The following is a 15979-nucleotide window of genomic DNA, read 5'->3' as shown; positions in this document are numbered from 1 at the left end:
GAAGCTTCATTTAAAATTAAATTAAAATGCAGAGCCCCCTGGACCGGTGGCCAGGACCCGGGCAGTGTGAGTGCCACTGAAAAATCAGTTTGTGTGCCGCCTTTGGCACACATGCCATAGGTTGCCTACCCCTGCTCTATCTTGTTATTGCACCAGAAAATAATTTCACTTTTGATGCACAAATAGGGTGGCAAAAGCAACATAAAATACTGGATTCAAAATCCCATAAATTCACCGTGAGGTTTTACCAAATTTAGAGAGGCAGGTGAAGAGCTAAGCACAGACCAACTCTGACAATGGAGAACTGAAACACTAAAAGGTACCCTACAATGAAACTGTCAAAACTGGTCTTGTGTCCTTGTTTGCTTCTTTAAGGTACATAAAGAAGGCCAGGGAAGCTGTTCAAGATTGTTTTGTTTTCTTCCTCATATTTTTACTTCAGAAATGTCAACAACAACATCTAACCTTGGCCCAGTTTTGCTGGAGGAATTCTCGGGTGTCCCATAGTATAGACTTCTCACACCTCAATTGAAGGGTGAACCTTAAAGATGTCCTCTGTCCAAAACCTTTATTAGTCATTGCAATTAAGGATGTGTATTAAAAAAACCAACACTTGATGTAAAGAGTAACTAAACGCCTTCTTCTCACCTTGCACTCTTGTCTTGTGATATCATAATTTCACTAGTTTACCAATCACGATAACTTTTTTTCAGATTAGAATTTGAACAAACCTTTCAAGCTCTCATAGTACATCATAAACAAGCATAAAAGGCCACAAACTTAATTTCCCCCCACCCCCCTTGCAAGTCACCTATAACTAGATCAAGGATTTGGCTGCCAGCATGATTAAGAACAGTCATTCAATTAGGCACACAGTAGTTTACTTGGCTAGGCAAGTGAGGGCAGCTAGCACAGGAGTGGTAGATTTGCCAGAAGGGGCAGACGTCTTAGACCCAACAATCTTTGCTAGAGAGTATTCAAACTCTTCAATCTAGATATAGTGGTTGAATACCAACCTAAGCCAGCAAAAGAGAGCACTTGCCTGAGGACAAATCCAGTATTAAGGGTGACAAGACAGTTTACTCACCATAGAGTAAACAACATTAGGAATGCTTTGGGTCAAACACAGTATGGCTGACACCACTCCATTGGCAAAACAATTCAAGGCACTGCATGAGGTATGTCTCTGGACATTCTTTGGACCACTGTTAGAATCAATTCCTAGTCCCAGTGATAGGTGTTTGCATTATTGGATGGAGTACTGGTGAGGATGTACCTATTTATAATTTTTGCCTTTTGATGTCACAAAGAGAGACAGAAGCTTAAACACATGCCTTAAAATTACTACTTTACTACACCAATGGAAATTTACAGGCAGATAGGCCCTAGTTTTAAAAAAGCAAACCTATCCAGAACAACACTTAAGAACTAGCTTAAATCTTACTGAGTCTCCTGAATGGGGATGGATTTAAGCATATACTTACATGCTTTGGCTAAATAAGGACCATATATAGCATGCTCAGAAATACTCATTAAGGCTTATTAGTCAGTGTGAAACATTGGACTTACACAAATTATTCTTAAAGGGAACCCAATTTTAATTTCATAATTCACTAAATATATCTAATACTACATTACAAAACTAAATTAATTTAAACCCGTTTATAAAATATTTCAGAGAAACAGCAGAAGTCACTTAGCAGAAGCCAAAAATATTCCAGAATACGTACTCCAAATGTGACAGTGCACTCGACTTTAATGCCAATGAAAATAAGTCCATTCTAATTATTGATTTCATAGCACAGGGGTCGGCAACCTTTCAGAAGTGGTGTGCCAAGTCTCCATTTATTCACTTTAATTTGGTGCGAGGGATGCAGATGGCAATGGGTGGGGGGGTGCAGGAGCTCCCGCTTGGTGCATGGTGGAGCTGGGTATGTGGGGGTTGCAAGAGTCAGGATGTGGGGGTATATGGGGTGGGGGCCTGGGTATGTGGGGGAGTGCAAGAGTCAGGGCAGAGGGCATGTGAGGGGGGTTGCAGGTGTCAGGGCAGGGGCCGGGTATGTGTGTGGGTGCCGGAGTCAGGGCGGGGGTCACGGGGGGGTGGAGTCAAGCAGAGGGCTGGGTGTGTATAAGGCGGGTACAGAGCTCAGAGCAGGAGCCTGGGGGCGTGCAGGGCACAGAGCTCGGGCCGGTGGAGGTGGGGGGGGTACAGGGCTTGGGGCAGAGGACTGGATGTGGGGGGGGGGGTCAGGGCAGAGGGCTGCGTGTATGTGAGGGGGGGTCAGGGCTGAGGGCAGAGGGCTGGGGTGTGTGTGAGGGGGAGGTCAGGGCAGGGGGCTGGAGGGGATATGCCCCTATTCCACCCCCCTCTTCCCCAAGGCCCTGCCCCCGCCTCTTCTCTGCATCCGCTGGGAGCAGCAAGCATGCTGACTCTGCTCCTTCCTGACCCCTCCCTCGCAAGGGCCATCAGCTGATCGGCCAACAGGGAGGGATGGAGGGAGGGACAGACAGAGAGGAGGAGGGGCAGGAACCCAGCACACTACGGGAAGAGGCAGGGGAGCCGGCAGGACCAAGCTTCTGCCCATAGGCGTGGGCAGCACATTTCAGTAGGGTGTGCACCCAGGGAGCCCTGCCCTAAACCCACCCCCGCCCTGCCCCTATCCACTCCCTCCTATTTCCTGCCCCCTGACTGACCCTCTCAGAACCCCCAATCCTACTCCCTCCTGTGACCCCTGCCCCTAACTGCCCCTCAGGACCGACCCCCATCTAAGCCTCCCTGCTCCTTGTCCCCTGACTGCCCCCTAGAACCCTACCCCCTACCTGTCCCCTGACTGCCCCGACCCTTATCCACACCCCTGCCCCCAGACAGACCCCCAAGATTCCCATGCCTATCCAACAGCTCCCCACCCCCGGACAAGACCCCCAGAACTCCCAACTCATCCAACCCCTCCCAGCTCCTTGTCCCCTGACCACCCCTCCAGAGACACCCCTCACCTTAACTGACCCCCAGGACCCTCCTTGCTCCCTGTCCTCTGACTGCCCTGACTCCTATCCATCCCCACCCCTGACAGACCCCAGGACTCCCGTGCCCCATCTAACCCCCACTCCTGACTGCCCTCCAGAGACCCCTAACCACCCTGCCTGGGATCCCACCCCATCCAACCCACCCTGCCCTCTGTCCCCTGACTGCCCCCACCCCTAATCCAACCCCCCCCCCCAACCCCTTACCATGAGGCTCCTAGCAGCATGTTCTGCTCTGTGCAGAGCCAGACACGCTGCCCCGCGGGAGGGGGAAGCCCCGCCCCTCAGAATGCTGCGCGCACAGCGGCCTGGCTCCAGGGGAGGGGGAAGCATGTCTGCCTCCCCGCAGAGCCAAACACTGCCCCGCAGGAGCGCGCAGCCCCACCCCCCAGAATGCTACGCACGCGGCAGCCTAGCTCCAGGGGAGGGGGGAAACGCGGGGGAGGGGCCGGCAGCTTACTGCACTCAGCCCGGGAGCGCGGACCCCGCGGCTTGCCACACTGGGGGAGTGGGGCCATTTGCCCACCCCTACATTAGGGTGGGCCTGGGCACACCCGGCACACCCCGTGCTTCTGCCCCCTGACCCCGCGGGGAGCGGAGAAGAGCGGGAGTCCCGGCAGGCAGCAGCGTGCCATTAAAAAAAAAAAATCGGCTCGCGTGCCGTCTTTGGCATGTGTGCCATAGGTTGCCAACCCCTGTCATAGCATATATTATGATAAAAGTCTTGTTCAACATGATGGAGGACATTTAATACACTAAGTGGCTAAAGTCTGGAAAAAAAACATTGAAATCAGAACTACCGACTATGACCAACACTTTCATCCTCTGTGTTGCCAGTTGCCAGTCACATTTTCTCATATGAACACATGCAGTCAGGCAATATCTGGCTTGAAGAACTGTTCAAGTGCAAAGACTACAACATAAAAAAATCTAATCTGATACAATCTCAACAATATAATTGTATCGGACTATAGATATGGGTAATATTTGATAACATCCAAGAATAGCTAAAATGATTCAGAACAAAATGTCTATGTACACATTCATAAGCCATCAAAAATATAGCTTTCCCTTTATGCTGTATTACAAAATGAAGAAATGCCTTAGGCTTGTGTAAACTTTACAAAGGGAATGAAAACCTTTTTTTTTTTTAGAAACTCCAGACAACCTGTTTGTCTGAAATCCAATAGTTATGAACAAAATAATACAGCAGTCATCATGATGGACAGGCCACTGAAATGCTGGGACTGACAATCAGTTCAGTTTTCTTAAGACCTAAAGGGGTAAGTCTTGGCAACATGGGCTTAACTCCTATTTCAGTCAATGGGAGCTGGACTTGTGTAAGAAAGGGCAACACAGGGTCTTAGCAACCTACGTGCTAACTTCATGATTCCTAACATAACACATTCCTTGAATACTAAATACTTTGCTTTAATGGAATTTGTCACTAACAATTCAAGAAATTCAGCTTTTAATATCTAGTCTGAATTTTGGTTAAAAAGTAACACTCCCAAAATGTAAGACGACCATTTGAATGTCTCCATTGTTCTTAAAGAAAATACCTGAACATCTTCTATGTGAGCTACAGGATATATTTCTTAATGATCAGCATTCAGCTTAATATTTTTTGGGGGGAATGGGAGGGAACAGATGCGGCCACTTGGACATATAGCTCAACACTCAAGAAGATAAAGATATTCTTACTCAGGAGAGCAACAGCTATCTTAAACAACTCAATGAAACTATTTAAAAAGAACAAAGTTGAACCAATAAAGATATTACTTCATCCACCTTGTCTCTCCAATATCCTGGGACCAACACAGCAAACAAAGAAAAACTGATTTTTCAAAAAACATTCTGCTCAGGAAAGCCCAAAGAGACAAGCCAACCACTGATTACATGGACCTAAGATGACAATATGTAAGCAGATGGAGTTCCCAACCTGTACAGCAAAGAATCTCACAGGCACTGAATCTAGTCCAAACTTACCCTCTTCCTGGGGTCTGGTTTCATCTCTAACTCAAAACAGATACATGCCTCATCAGTGCATAAAAATTATTTCTATTGTTTTGAAAAGCTATTTTTTATTTAGATGTTGCTAATTCTTGACTAGCGTCCCCATTTTATAGTCTTACATTGCTAAAGTGGACGTTTTGTAGTTGTTTCCTTAATTAATTAGCAGCATTTCAGATTTCATATGAGAGATTTGTTTCTACCAAGAACTTTCAAACATAAGATGCTCATCTATGCTGAAAAAGAAACATTCAAGGCTTCATTATCATCTTTACTGTGACAAATTCAAAACACCAAAATCACCATCAAATATCCTGACCTGTACTTGCAACCAACACCACCTTGTGATATGTTGAACTTCCACAAGGCAAGAAATCTGAAATTAACAAGCTATTGTCCCATCAGATCTTGCAGCTTGAAGTCAATAGGACTTGTGCTTCTAAGCCAGGTGGCTCTGAAAATCCCACCTTTAAGTGACTTTGGACTCGTCTACACTGGCACTTGTGAGAAAGTTGCAGCGCTGTGAAGTGCCAGTGTAGACAGTGCACCAGCGCTGGGAGCTATTCCCCTCATGGAGGTGGGGTTTTTAGAGCGCTGGGCAACTACACAAGCCACATTAAAGCGCTGTCACAGCAGCGCTTTAACGTTGCCAGTGAAGACACACCCTAAATATGGGCTTACGAGTCTAACATTTCGGGTCTAATTTTATATTTGGCCTGTGTGTAACATAGTTGTTGTAAACTTTTTTTTTAAATAAAGTCTGGACTTCTCATTGTTAAAAATAAGTTCATTAGGAAATGGCAGATTTTATTCTATGGAAAAAAGCTTCAAATAAAAATATAATTTTAGCCCCGCATGCTGCGAACATTTATGCACATGCTTAACTTTAAACACCATTTGAAGTCAACAGGCCTATTCATGTGATTGAAGTTACACACCTGCTTCTTTCTGTGTTGGCAGGCTCGGTGCCTTAACTGAATATTCTGTCCTTGGCAATAGCCAGTTGGTAAAATTCAAACACATACCCTACCAAGATTATACATTTTAATCTAAAATAGCCCAAATTTTCAAATTAGTTTTAGCCTCAGACTCATTTAAATCCATTACTTAAAAAAAAATCAAATACATTAAATCATCACAGTAAATTGCCTTGATTTAAATTGCTCCACTTTGTACCTCAGCCTAAGTTATCCCTCCAAGCTTGGCTGTTCCTAGGATTTCCTTGCAAATGCTTCAGTCCCAGACCTTAGTTCCCTTTTCCCAAAGGGGCACTTCAACCTTCTTTATAATCAGAGTGGAGTTAATGAATCAGATCTGCTACAGTGAGTCAGCAGGAATCAGTCAGCCACTTTCTGAATGGTTCCAACACTTGCTAACACCATGGATCAATAAAAGAACCTTGCCATCCCACCTATAGCATGAATTGTGAGCGTTCTAACACTCTCCTGTGAAGCGTCCGATATTGGCCACTGCTAAAAATGATGATGATCATTGGTCTGATCCAGTATGACAATTCCTATGCAAAACTTTGTTTTAATGTAGGTTCAAATGGCAAGGAGATCATCTTAAATCATAACTAGTCTAAGATTGTTTTATGAAACAGTTAGGAGTTATGGCATCTTTCTGACCAGATTTTGAAAGGAAGATTATCAATTTAAAAGCACAAAACAATTCTGGGGGAAATAAATCTATTGCATTATAGTGAAAGCTGTTTTTTAAAAACAAACATTGCCTGGAAGTCTTGAAAATTAACAAGGCAGCACCAAGAAGCAAACAATGACTATAAACAGAAGCAATGATTTTCACTATCTAAACTGAGTGGCTAGAACAGGCAGGACATTAAAAAAAAAATACACACAGGGTCCTTTTATTTGCCTTCAGGTTTTTGAGCATTTAGGCTTCAGATTTTCATGCTTTTCTCACAAACACAAGGCTCAGAAACTCTCTCTTTTTAATTAAATCTGAGAATCTCACATAATCACATAACCCCAGGAGTTGGGACTTTTAGAAAGATCAAGTAACCTGTGACAGAACTTCAGGAGTTGGCATAACTGACACAATGACAAAAAACTGAGAATTTTAGGTCTCCAGTTTACAATAGTCTGTTATTGTTAACAATATACAGTTTTATAAACACTGTCCCTTCAAGGATAATAGTGCAAGCTGAACAAGTTATCAGAAGGTCTTAGTGGATGCTCCAAAACACTAAAGAAAATTGAAAATACTGACATTAAAAAGCAATTTTACTCAGCTCTGGATTAAAAAAGGCGGGGGAGGGAAGCCACACATAGTGGAACTGCAAAATTGCAGGAAATGACCCTCAAAACTATCTAGCATTAGGATAGCATGTTATTACTGATCTTGACGAAATGTATTAAGAAATACTGCAAACCTTCATGGACTAACTCACAACTCATATTACAAGTTAATTACTATTTATCCGCAATTTGGATTAATTACTTCAAGTTAACTTATAATACTTATAACTATTCTGGTTTGTTCATCTTACAACCACTGACTTTTTTATCTTCTCTGACTTACCATACAGTCATTATGACTGGGGGTTTCTTTTTCCATTCCAAATTACTCCCGCACTTCTTTTCTGTAGTTTACTTTCCCCCAAAACAATGCCATATTTCTGTGTATAAATGTATGCTTAGTTACTAGTGTGTGTGAGTGTGTATGCATATATTTATATTCTGGGTTTTTTTGGGCTAGAACCATGGGAGCGTTTTCCGGAGCATACTTATGATTAGATTCACTTTAAATCTTAGAAAATAGGATATTAAAATAGAAACTAACAAATCTTTATCAACTAATGTTATTACTGAATCATTTTGCCATTTAAGAAAAGAAAACAAGAACTGAGAAGCAAGTGGACTCCATCAAAATCTCTTTTAATGATGCAAAGACATATGGTAATAAGCGACTGCATTATCATAATGTTCCACATTTCAGGCTTAATGTAGTATCGCAGTTATATAAAAGGTATTTATAACTGAGGTTTAAAAATAATTGAAGTTAGCTGTTGCTGTAAACACAAAATCCACCAAAGTTTGTCTCAAAGCTATGCCATGGCATCTGAGAACAAGAGCAAGTCTGGAAGTGAAAGAGAATCAGGACAATAAAACAGTTCTTTGGTTAGTCCATGCTCTTGGGCTAGGTTTTAATTATAAGATTTCAGATTCTTTATTTTTTTATTGTTTTTTAAAGCATAAAACAGTCTCTCTCTTCTCCAGCACCAGCCCTCTCCTGTTTCCCATTCAGCTGAAAAGGTAACAGCAAATATGCTTCAGAAACACAGATGATGCAACCATAGACTAGAGGTAGGCTTTGAAATAATTCCCAGTGGTTAACCTATTTCTCTTGCTCATCTTTGCTCAGTGGCTGAGCCAACTTCTAATTCTAATTTCTGAAAGTGGAAGAGAAGAAAATGCTCAGGAGAAAAAGGCTAGTCATATACTAGTGGGAGACAAGGTAGGTGAGGTAATATATTTTATTGGACCAACTTTTCTTGGTGGAAGATATAAACTCTCAAGCTAGAAAGAGCTCTTCTTCTGCTTGTGAGTTTCTTAACCATGAACAACTACATTACCCAAACTTAACTTGAGTTCATTATGTAGTCCTATAGGTCATAATTCTGTTGCCCCACGTTCATAAAATTCCAAGAAACTAAGTTTACTTATAAGCCCCAACAGACAGAGACTGGCTGATGCACCAAGACTTGAAGATTTATGTCCCTTCAAAAGGGATGACTTCTCTTAAGTACTTAAATTTAACAAATGGATATTCTTGTTATCCATGTGAACGAATAATGCTTTTCTGAATCCTCTTAAGACTTTGGCCTTGACTATATATTGTGTCAATGAGTTCCGGAGTTTAACCGTGAATTACGTGGAAACGTGTTTCCTTTTACTAGATTTGAATTTACCATCTTCTAATAACAGAGTGTCCTCTACTGTACATTCTTTAGACAACTGCAGTGTCAAAATGACCACATTTTATGCAAAAGAGATACATTTTTAATTCCAGCCCACTCTCTAATTGCATGCTACAGATTTGATCTTGAGCTGTCTGGGGCAGGGACCATCATTTCAATTTAGTTTACACTTTTCCTACATTGTCTACCTATGTTATGCAGATTTGTACACTGACCATACAGCCACTTTATGGAAAGCTCAGGAGAAAGGAAAGAGGTTTTAGAAACTGGACATGATGCCACTGGAGCTTTTTGGAGCCAAGCGAAGGCAGAAGCTGTTCAGGATCATAGAATAAAGATGCTACACTGGAACTTTCTGCCCAAGTTGTTAGCATATTGATGCTTAAATTGCTATCTGTAGGTTTCAGAATCAACAGGACGTTAAGACGTAAGGGGTGGTTCACTTCACTGAGCTATTATTTCAGGCTGTCTGAAAACTCTCCATCAGCACAGCTGGTTCAAGTTCTCAACGCCTTTGGTACTGCCACCAAAGTACTAGAAAATACATTTTTAAAAACCATGAAATCTTAAAATGTAGACAAGTTTGCAGCAAAGTATGGGTAAAAAAGTAGATTCCTCAGCAAATTCTGTGACTGTAGAATTATACAGCCCTGATTATATTCTTTTAACTAACAATAAGAAAACATTGACTTTTCCATTAAAAGTTTCTTTCACACAATATTGCTTTAGTCTCTCATTTTTCCTGTTTTTCTCTCCAGATGTTGACATTCTTCAGATTGGCAGCAATTTGTGAACTCATATCATATAAGAACATGTTCTAACAGCTAACAGAAAGTAACAGTATTATTTAATTTGCTTCACTTGTAATCTTCTTATACTAAGGATTTTTTCAAAATCCCAAGAATTTAAATCCAATAACACACAGTTGCAGAGTTAAGTGTTAAAAGCATGACAGACAGCACACCAGACGAACATATTACCATACATAAAGCCAATTATACTCTTATCAGTAGTCTAGAGTTACTCCTATTCATTGTATGTTCTTACAATTTACTTAACAAAATACTTATTAACTAATAAATATTTAGTAAAAACCCATATGCAGTGCCAGTAACTCTTCAGATGTTAACTGAGAGAATGTTACTCCAATTTTTGTTGCTGTTGTTCTCTTGATTTGTTTTGTTTTGAGAGGGGAGCAAGATTGGGATGAAAAAAGCGAAGAATTAAAAATCTCCAGGAAGAATGCGTGCAAGTAACCTTATATTTTGCAAATTAGGGAATTCTGAATTTTACAGCAAGATGATGTAAGGAGAGAAACAACTGACTGAGCAGATAAAAGAGCAACAAACAATTTAAGTTTAAACATACTCTTAAAAAAAACCCAAACCAACCATTTGAGACATACTGAAACTTGACCAAACACACATCTTGTGGGCATTATTTCACAGAGATATTTGAAAACAAATCAGTCAGTAAAAATAAAGTTGCCAATTAATCAGTTATACCCAATTGCTAAGTTATGAAACTATTTTGTGGTGCTTCATACTCTAAAAAGACTATGATAGAAGGAAAATGTTTGTTTTTCTTCAAATATTTTACACACAAACTAAATATGCCCCATGTTAACTTTCACAACTAAACATTGAACAAACACAAATGCAAAGATCAAAGAGCATAAACCTTCATGAAGCCATGCTATGAGAGTCTGTATCACTTTGGCATAAAACTTGCACAAAACACTGGCCAGCCAGCATAGAATAAAGAAAGATCATCTGATCTACTGCACAAGCACCCTTTGGCAAAGAATTTGCTTCAAATTCTTGACATCTCACTTTGTATTTCCACTCGCTTTTAGTTTGTTTTATGAAAACATGAAGTAATTTATAATCTTTCTCCAGAAAGTGTGTCTCTTAAAAGTAGTTGTAGTGATGCTGTAGCTGTGTTGGTTCCAGGATATAATGGGAGAGACAAGATGGGCAAGGTAATCTCTTATTGAACCAATTTCTGTTGTGAAAGACACAAGCTTGTGAACTACAAAAAGTGACCTCAGCCTCTTCATCTCATAAAAAGATACTTGTGTGAATATTCTTTACCTATTGCTTAGTAACATTACTATAACAAGTTATCTTTTACTATTTGAATGGCCAGCATCATGTGTAGAACCAATTTCACTGTTTCCCCTGTATAATCGTTTTCTCTTGTTGAGGTAGGTCTTTGACAGTAACAGAAAAGTGCTCTCCTTTTTTTTTTTTAAAGAAATTTCAAAAAGTTTGTTAACTATAAACTTTGGTTTCAGGGGACACAGGCGCAGGTACAGCAACTAATTTATATGTTTGTATTGTTTTAATTACTGTCTAGATTTCAAATTGATGTCTTTCCTTTAAACAGGTTGGGTTTTTTGGTGTTTCTTTTCTTAATAAAAGGCAAACCATTAACAAAAAAATCCCAACAGCTATCTTCTTCCTTAAAATAAATGAGAGGTCTGGGGAGAAAATTCTACAAGTCACTACATCAAGAATTTTGTTAGTGTTAGTAAATGTTTTGTATTTTCATTAACTCCAATAACTTTCTAAGGGCTAACATACCAAATGAATTAAAGTACAACCTGTTTAAACATCTTAATTTTAGTTTTATTAATATGCTAGAACCACCTCACTTGTAAATAACATTGGAACAACTAGAGCGTTCAAAACAGAGCTGAGAGAAATCTTGATATTTCCACTAATGCTCTAATTGAAAAAGAAAATCTCAGCTAATAAAATGAGATTGTTCACTAAGAAATTCAGGAAGACAACTTAATTGTGCCTGATTGTGTTAATTTATTGAAATCAATTAGTGGAAATAGGTAACAGAGAAAATATCTATTCAAAAGTATGATAATTAGAAGCAGAAATGGCTTTCCAACTATATACCACGTATACTCGTTCATTAGCCCGTTCGTTTATAAGCCAACCCCCCTAAATGGATAGGTAAAAATAGAAAAAATGGTATGACCCTTTCATAAGCCAATCGTACATTTCAGGGGTTGGAAAACTTTGGCTCCCAGCCTGTCAGGGTAAGCCACTGGCGTGTCGGGACATTTTGTTTACCTGGAGCGTCTGCAGGCATGGAGCCCCTCAGCTCCCTGTGGCCACGGTTCGCCGTTCCCAGCCAATGGGAGCTGCGGGAAATGGTTGGCTGAGAATGGCGAACCGCGGCCGCAGGGAGCTGAGGGGCTCCATGCCTGTAGACTCTTCAGGTAAACAAAACTAAATCTATTAGATATTCAATTCAATGATTCCATAGAGTTTAAAGTCATCAAATTTTGGTGTAGACCCATTTATAAGCCAACCCCTGCTCTTTGATGCGTCACTTTTTTATCAAAAATACTCCGCTTATGAACAGGTATATCACTTGTTCATACTCATGACAATTTTTGCTTAATAGATCTTAAATTCTTCAACACAAGTCAGTCACGTGGGATGAAACAAGAAAGTTACTTAAACAAGTATAAGGTTAATACACTAGTAATAAGGACTGCATTTTTTTTAAAAATGATTCAAGAAGCCTTAATATATCTGGATAGGATAGGTATTCTCCTCAATGTGCCATTTCAAACAATTTCTCCTCCTTGTCCTAACTTCTACTTCCCCCTCTCTAACCCCCACCCCAAAAACATAGGACGGGGAAGATTTCTTAAACAAGAACTGCAGGAATTCCTGCTACTTTATGAATTCCAAAAGCAATTTTAAACTGTAGGAGAAAAACCTTCTATTCCTAGAAGAAAGATTTTAAAAGACTCTAAAGCAGCAGCAAACACTCAGATAGGAGCAAACAGCCATTTCAACTGAGGCAAATTCTGTCTTCTCCACCTCACCTTCTCCCCAACTTCTTCCATCATCAAATGTTTCTAATAATATACTGAAGTAACATTAAAAATACTATAGTATCAGGTTTGCACAGGTATATTTTTGACCATATGAAGATAATGTAAGGCCTTTTCCTATGCTGAATGCTGTTAAAAACAAAATGTCTACAATTAAATGCAATGTAATTTGAGAATTCCATGTAATACAGGTCACTGAATAAAACAGGGACTCTCTGCGCATACAATGATATTCTTGATTAAAAGAATTATTTCAAGACAAAGAGTGCCAAGCTGAAAAATGCAGAATATCGCTCTTCAGCACACAGCACTAAAAAGATGGGTGAGGGAAGGGCTCCTAAAATTAATCTTTCCCATAGAAACACAAAACTGATAAAATCCAAGACCCTGATTCTACAAGCACTTATACATGTGAGTGGGACTACTCTTGCCATCTTCATGGATAATTATTCACATGCATAAATGTTTGCAGTATCAGAGCCCAAGACAATATTTTAGCAAAATAAAGATGTAAAAAATTTGCCCTCTTCTTCTACCTCCTGTTTTCTGTCTCTATGTGTAACCTGATTTTAGTTTTCTGCTAACAGCACCTAGGTGGAGATTTAATTCATTCATATTTAAAACAATATTGGATTGAATCAAGTTGACAGAACCTGAACCATTTAAAAATTAATCCTGCAAGCTTCCCTGAGATCACTCTCAGTTGTAAGAACTGCACTCCGCAGGTAGATTAGACCCTGAATCGAAAGCTCTTTAATTTTAACCCTATGTAACAATTTTAACGTTTGAGTTCTATGTATATTCTTATTAACTATTTCAGGAGAAGTTTTTTAATAAAAAAAGTGTTCCTTCCTCATCTTATCTATCTTGAGTAAGATATTCTGAAGGGCCCCCCTGGGAAATAAAGATTGGTGGTTCATTGCTGAAGGGCAGTCAGTAGGTTTTTGCTTGGCTGTTTAGACTGAGCTTGCTGTTTGTTTTTATTACACTGCCATTCCTTGAATTCCTCCTTCCTAGCAAGGCATTAATCACTTTATTCAGAGAGGGAGAACTTGTGCCTCTGAAGGAAAGATTTGGAAAACAAGAACAGAACAAGATCAGAAGATGATTCTGTCCTGATGCATACTGATTGTATGAAGGGGAGCAACCAGGCTGCACTTGCATTTGTTACCCACTAAGACTCACTGTGTCTTAAATAAATCCTATTTAAGAAATTAAGATTCCTTCTCTCTTTTTAGAACCTCCTCAATTCTGAAGGAGCTAGGACATATTCAATTCTTCTTTCTACCCATCCACAGTTCCCTTCAGAGGGGGGAAATCCTCGAGCATCTACCAAATCTTTGCTAACCTGTGCATGGTGTTGGGATGTTTTTCACAAGGGAACCCTCCCCACCCCAGAATTACATGGCAATAATTAAGAAGGTGGGGGGGGGGGAGGTTGGAAACAGAAAGTTACCGTAGGGAAAGAAGAGTACACTAGGGTATTAGTTTTAACGGGGACTGAGTGGCGGCCCCCAACATTGTGCTGGGTGTTTTTCCTGCTCGCAGGCATGGCCATGTTGCATGCAGCACTGGCTGCCTGCTGGGCAGGGACATGAATGGAAGGGAGAGTTGTTAAACACCTAGCGGTGGGAGAATTTCTCCAGGCTGCAGCTTTCATGACAGCCTGTCTTTGCTGCACTGCAGAGGCGCCATCTTCTCGCTCTTAATCTTCGCTCGCCCCAACCCTGCCGGCCGGGCCCTATACCCGCCCGGCCGAGAGAAACCCCCCGCAGCCCGGCTCCGCACGCGCGGGGCCAGCGCCTTCCCTTGCAAAGCCGGGAGAAGGCGTCTCCTCCCCGCCCACCCACCCCCAGCGGATGTCCCTTGCTCCTAGCCCACCTGAGCAGAGCCCGGGGGCATGAAACCCCCCTGCTCCCCGCCAGGGGCAGGCGGAGGCAAGGCAGCCTCTCCGCGGGGACCCGGCCCGCAGAGGCCAGGGAAGGCGCCGGGGCTTTGTTTCCCGGGGGCTGGGCAGGAGGGCATTGCCCGGGCGCCGCCGCAGGGCGCGGGCTGCAGCAGCAGGCGCCTCCCCGGGGACCCTGCCCTGCGAGGGACACTCACCCCCCGCTACTCATCGCCTGCACCGTAGCGGGGGGGTGTGGGGGGGTAGCTCTCTCCTGCCCCCGAAGTTAGCCGGGAACAAGGCGCCGGGCGTTGCTCCAAGCTCCCCAGCCCTCTGTGCGCCGCGGGGCATCCCCGCCCCAGAGGATGCACGATTGTTTCCTCTGCCCCCGCCGAGGAGGCGCACCCTGGCCCCAGTGCACCCCCCGGGCAAGGGGCGGGCATTGCCGCACCACGCCCGCCCGCCCCCGGGCGATGTCTCCCGCACCCCCGAGGCGGGGAGCTCGCACACAATGAAACCCAGCAGCAAGCCGGAGGCGCTACGGGGCTGCGGTCGGTGCACGGCACTTCGCAGCCGGCTCCCCCCACCCGCTTTTGTTCCCTGCACCGCTCAGCTGGAGAAGCCCATTGTTCAGCGGTGGGAGGGGAGCCTGGCCACGGAGCGGGGGTGGATGGGGGAGCCCAGCCCAGCCCCTCCTTTCGGGAGCCAGGCAAGGGTCCCTTCGCCCACCTTTGCGGCGCCTGGATGTGCCCGAGCCACCCGGCTACAGGGGCGGCTGTGGGCTCTCCGCAGACAAAGGCTCCGGGAAGCCGAGCAGGAGGGAGGAGAGTGGCAGCCCCCCGCCCGCCTGCCCCTTACCTCGACAGCCCGGGCCGTGCAGGAGCAGGCCAGCAGGAGGAGCGCTAGATGGGGCAGCATCGCCGCGGGGGGACCGGCGAGGTGGCGGGGGTCCGGCTGTAAATCCGCGCGCTCGCTGCCAGCCGCCGCCGCCGCCGGGGAATCGGAGTGAGCTGCGGCAGCACCAGCCGAGCTCCGGCGAGCGCGCGAGTCAGCTGATATCCCAGCCCGCCCCGAGCCAGCGCACACACCCCGGGGAGACCCCTAGCGGAGGCGCGGGGAAAGCGCAGCCAGCCGGCCCGGGCCCTAGCAACCTCCCTGCCCGCCCAAACTCGCAGCCACAGAGCCCAGTACACGCCCGTCTGTGTCCCCCCCAGATTGGAGGGAGCGGTGTCAGGCCCGCTCCTCTTCTGTATTT

General features: G+C 43.5%; 1 protein-coding gene across 4 annotated transcripts in view; it reads right to left on the bottom strand.

Moving 5' to 3' along the window:
* The window catches only part of LOC120399100 (amyloid beta precursor protein), a 324609-nt gene extending 308862 nt beyond the window's left edge, over window positions 1-15747 (bottom strand). For 3 of the 4 annotated variants that reach the window (XM_039526998.1, XM_039527007.1, XM_039527017.1), the window contains exon 1: window positions 15583-15746. In XM_039526998.1, the coding sequence (XP_039382932.1) occupies window positions 15583-15642 (60 nt within the window). In that variant the 5' untranslated portion in view covers window positions 15643-15746. Of the gene's footprint in view, window positions 1-15582 lie in introns of all 4 variants that reach the window. The other variant, XM_039527027.1, reaches the window with a different exon arrangement.
* Window positions 15748-15979: the final 232 nt, after the last annotated feature.

Source organism: Mauremys reevesii, linkage group 1, assembly GCF_016161935.1.
Source record: "Mauremys reevesii isolate NIE-2019 linkage group 1, ASM1616193v1, whole genome shotgun sequence".
In the NCBI taxonomy this organism is placed as follows: Eukaryota; Metazoa; Chordata; order Testudines; family Geoemydidae; genus Mauremys; species Mauremys reevesii.
The sequence above is the reverse complement of the archived record's forward strand: the minus strand, read 5'-3'. Positions and strand labels throughout refer to the sequence as shown.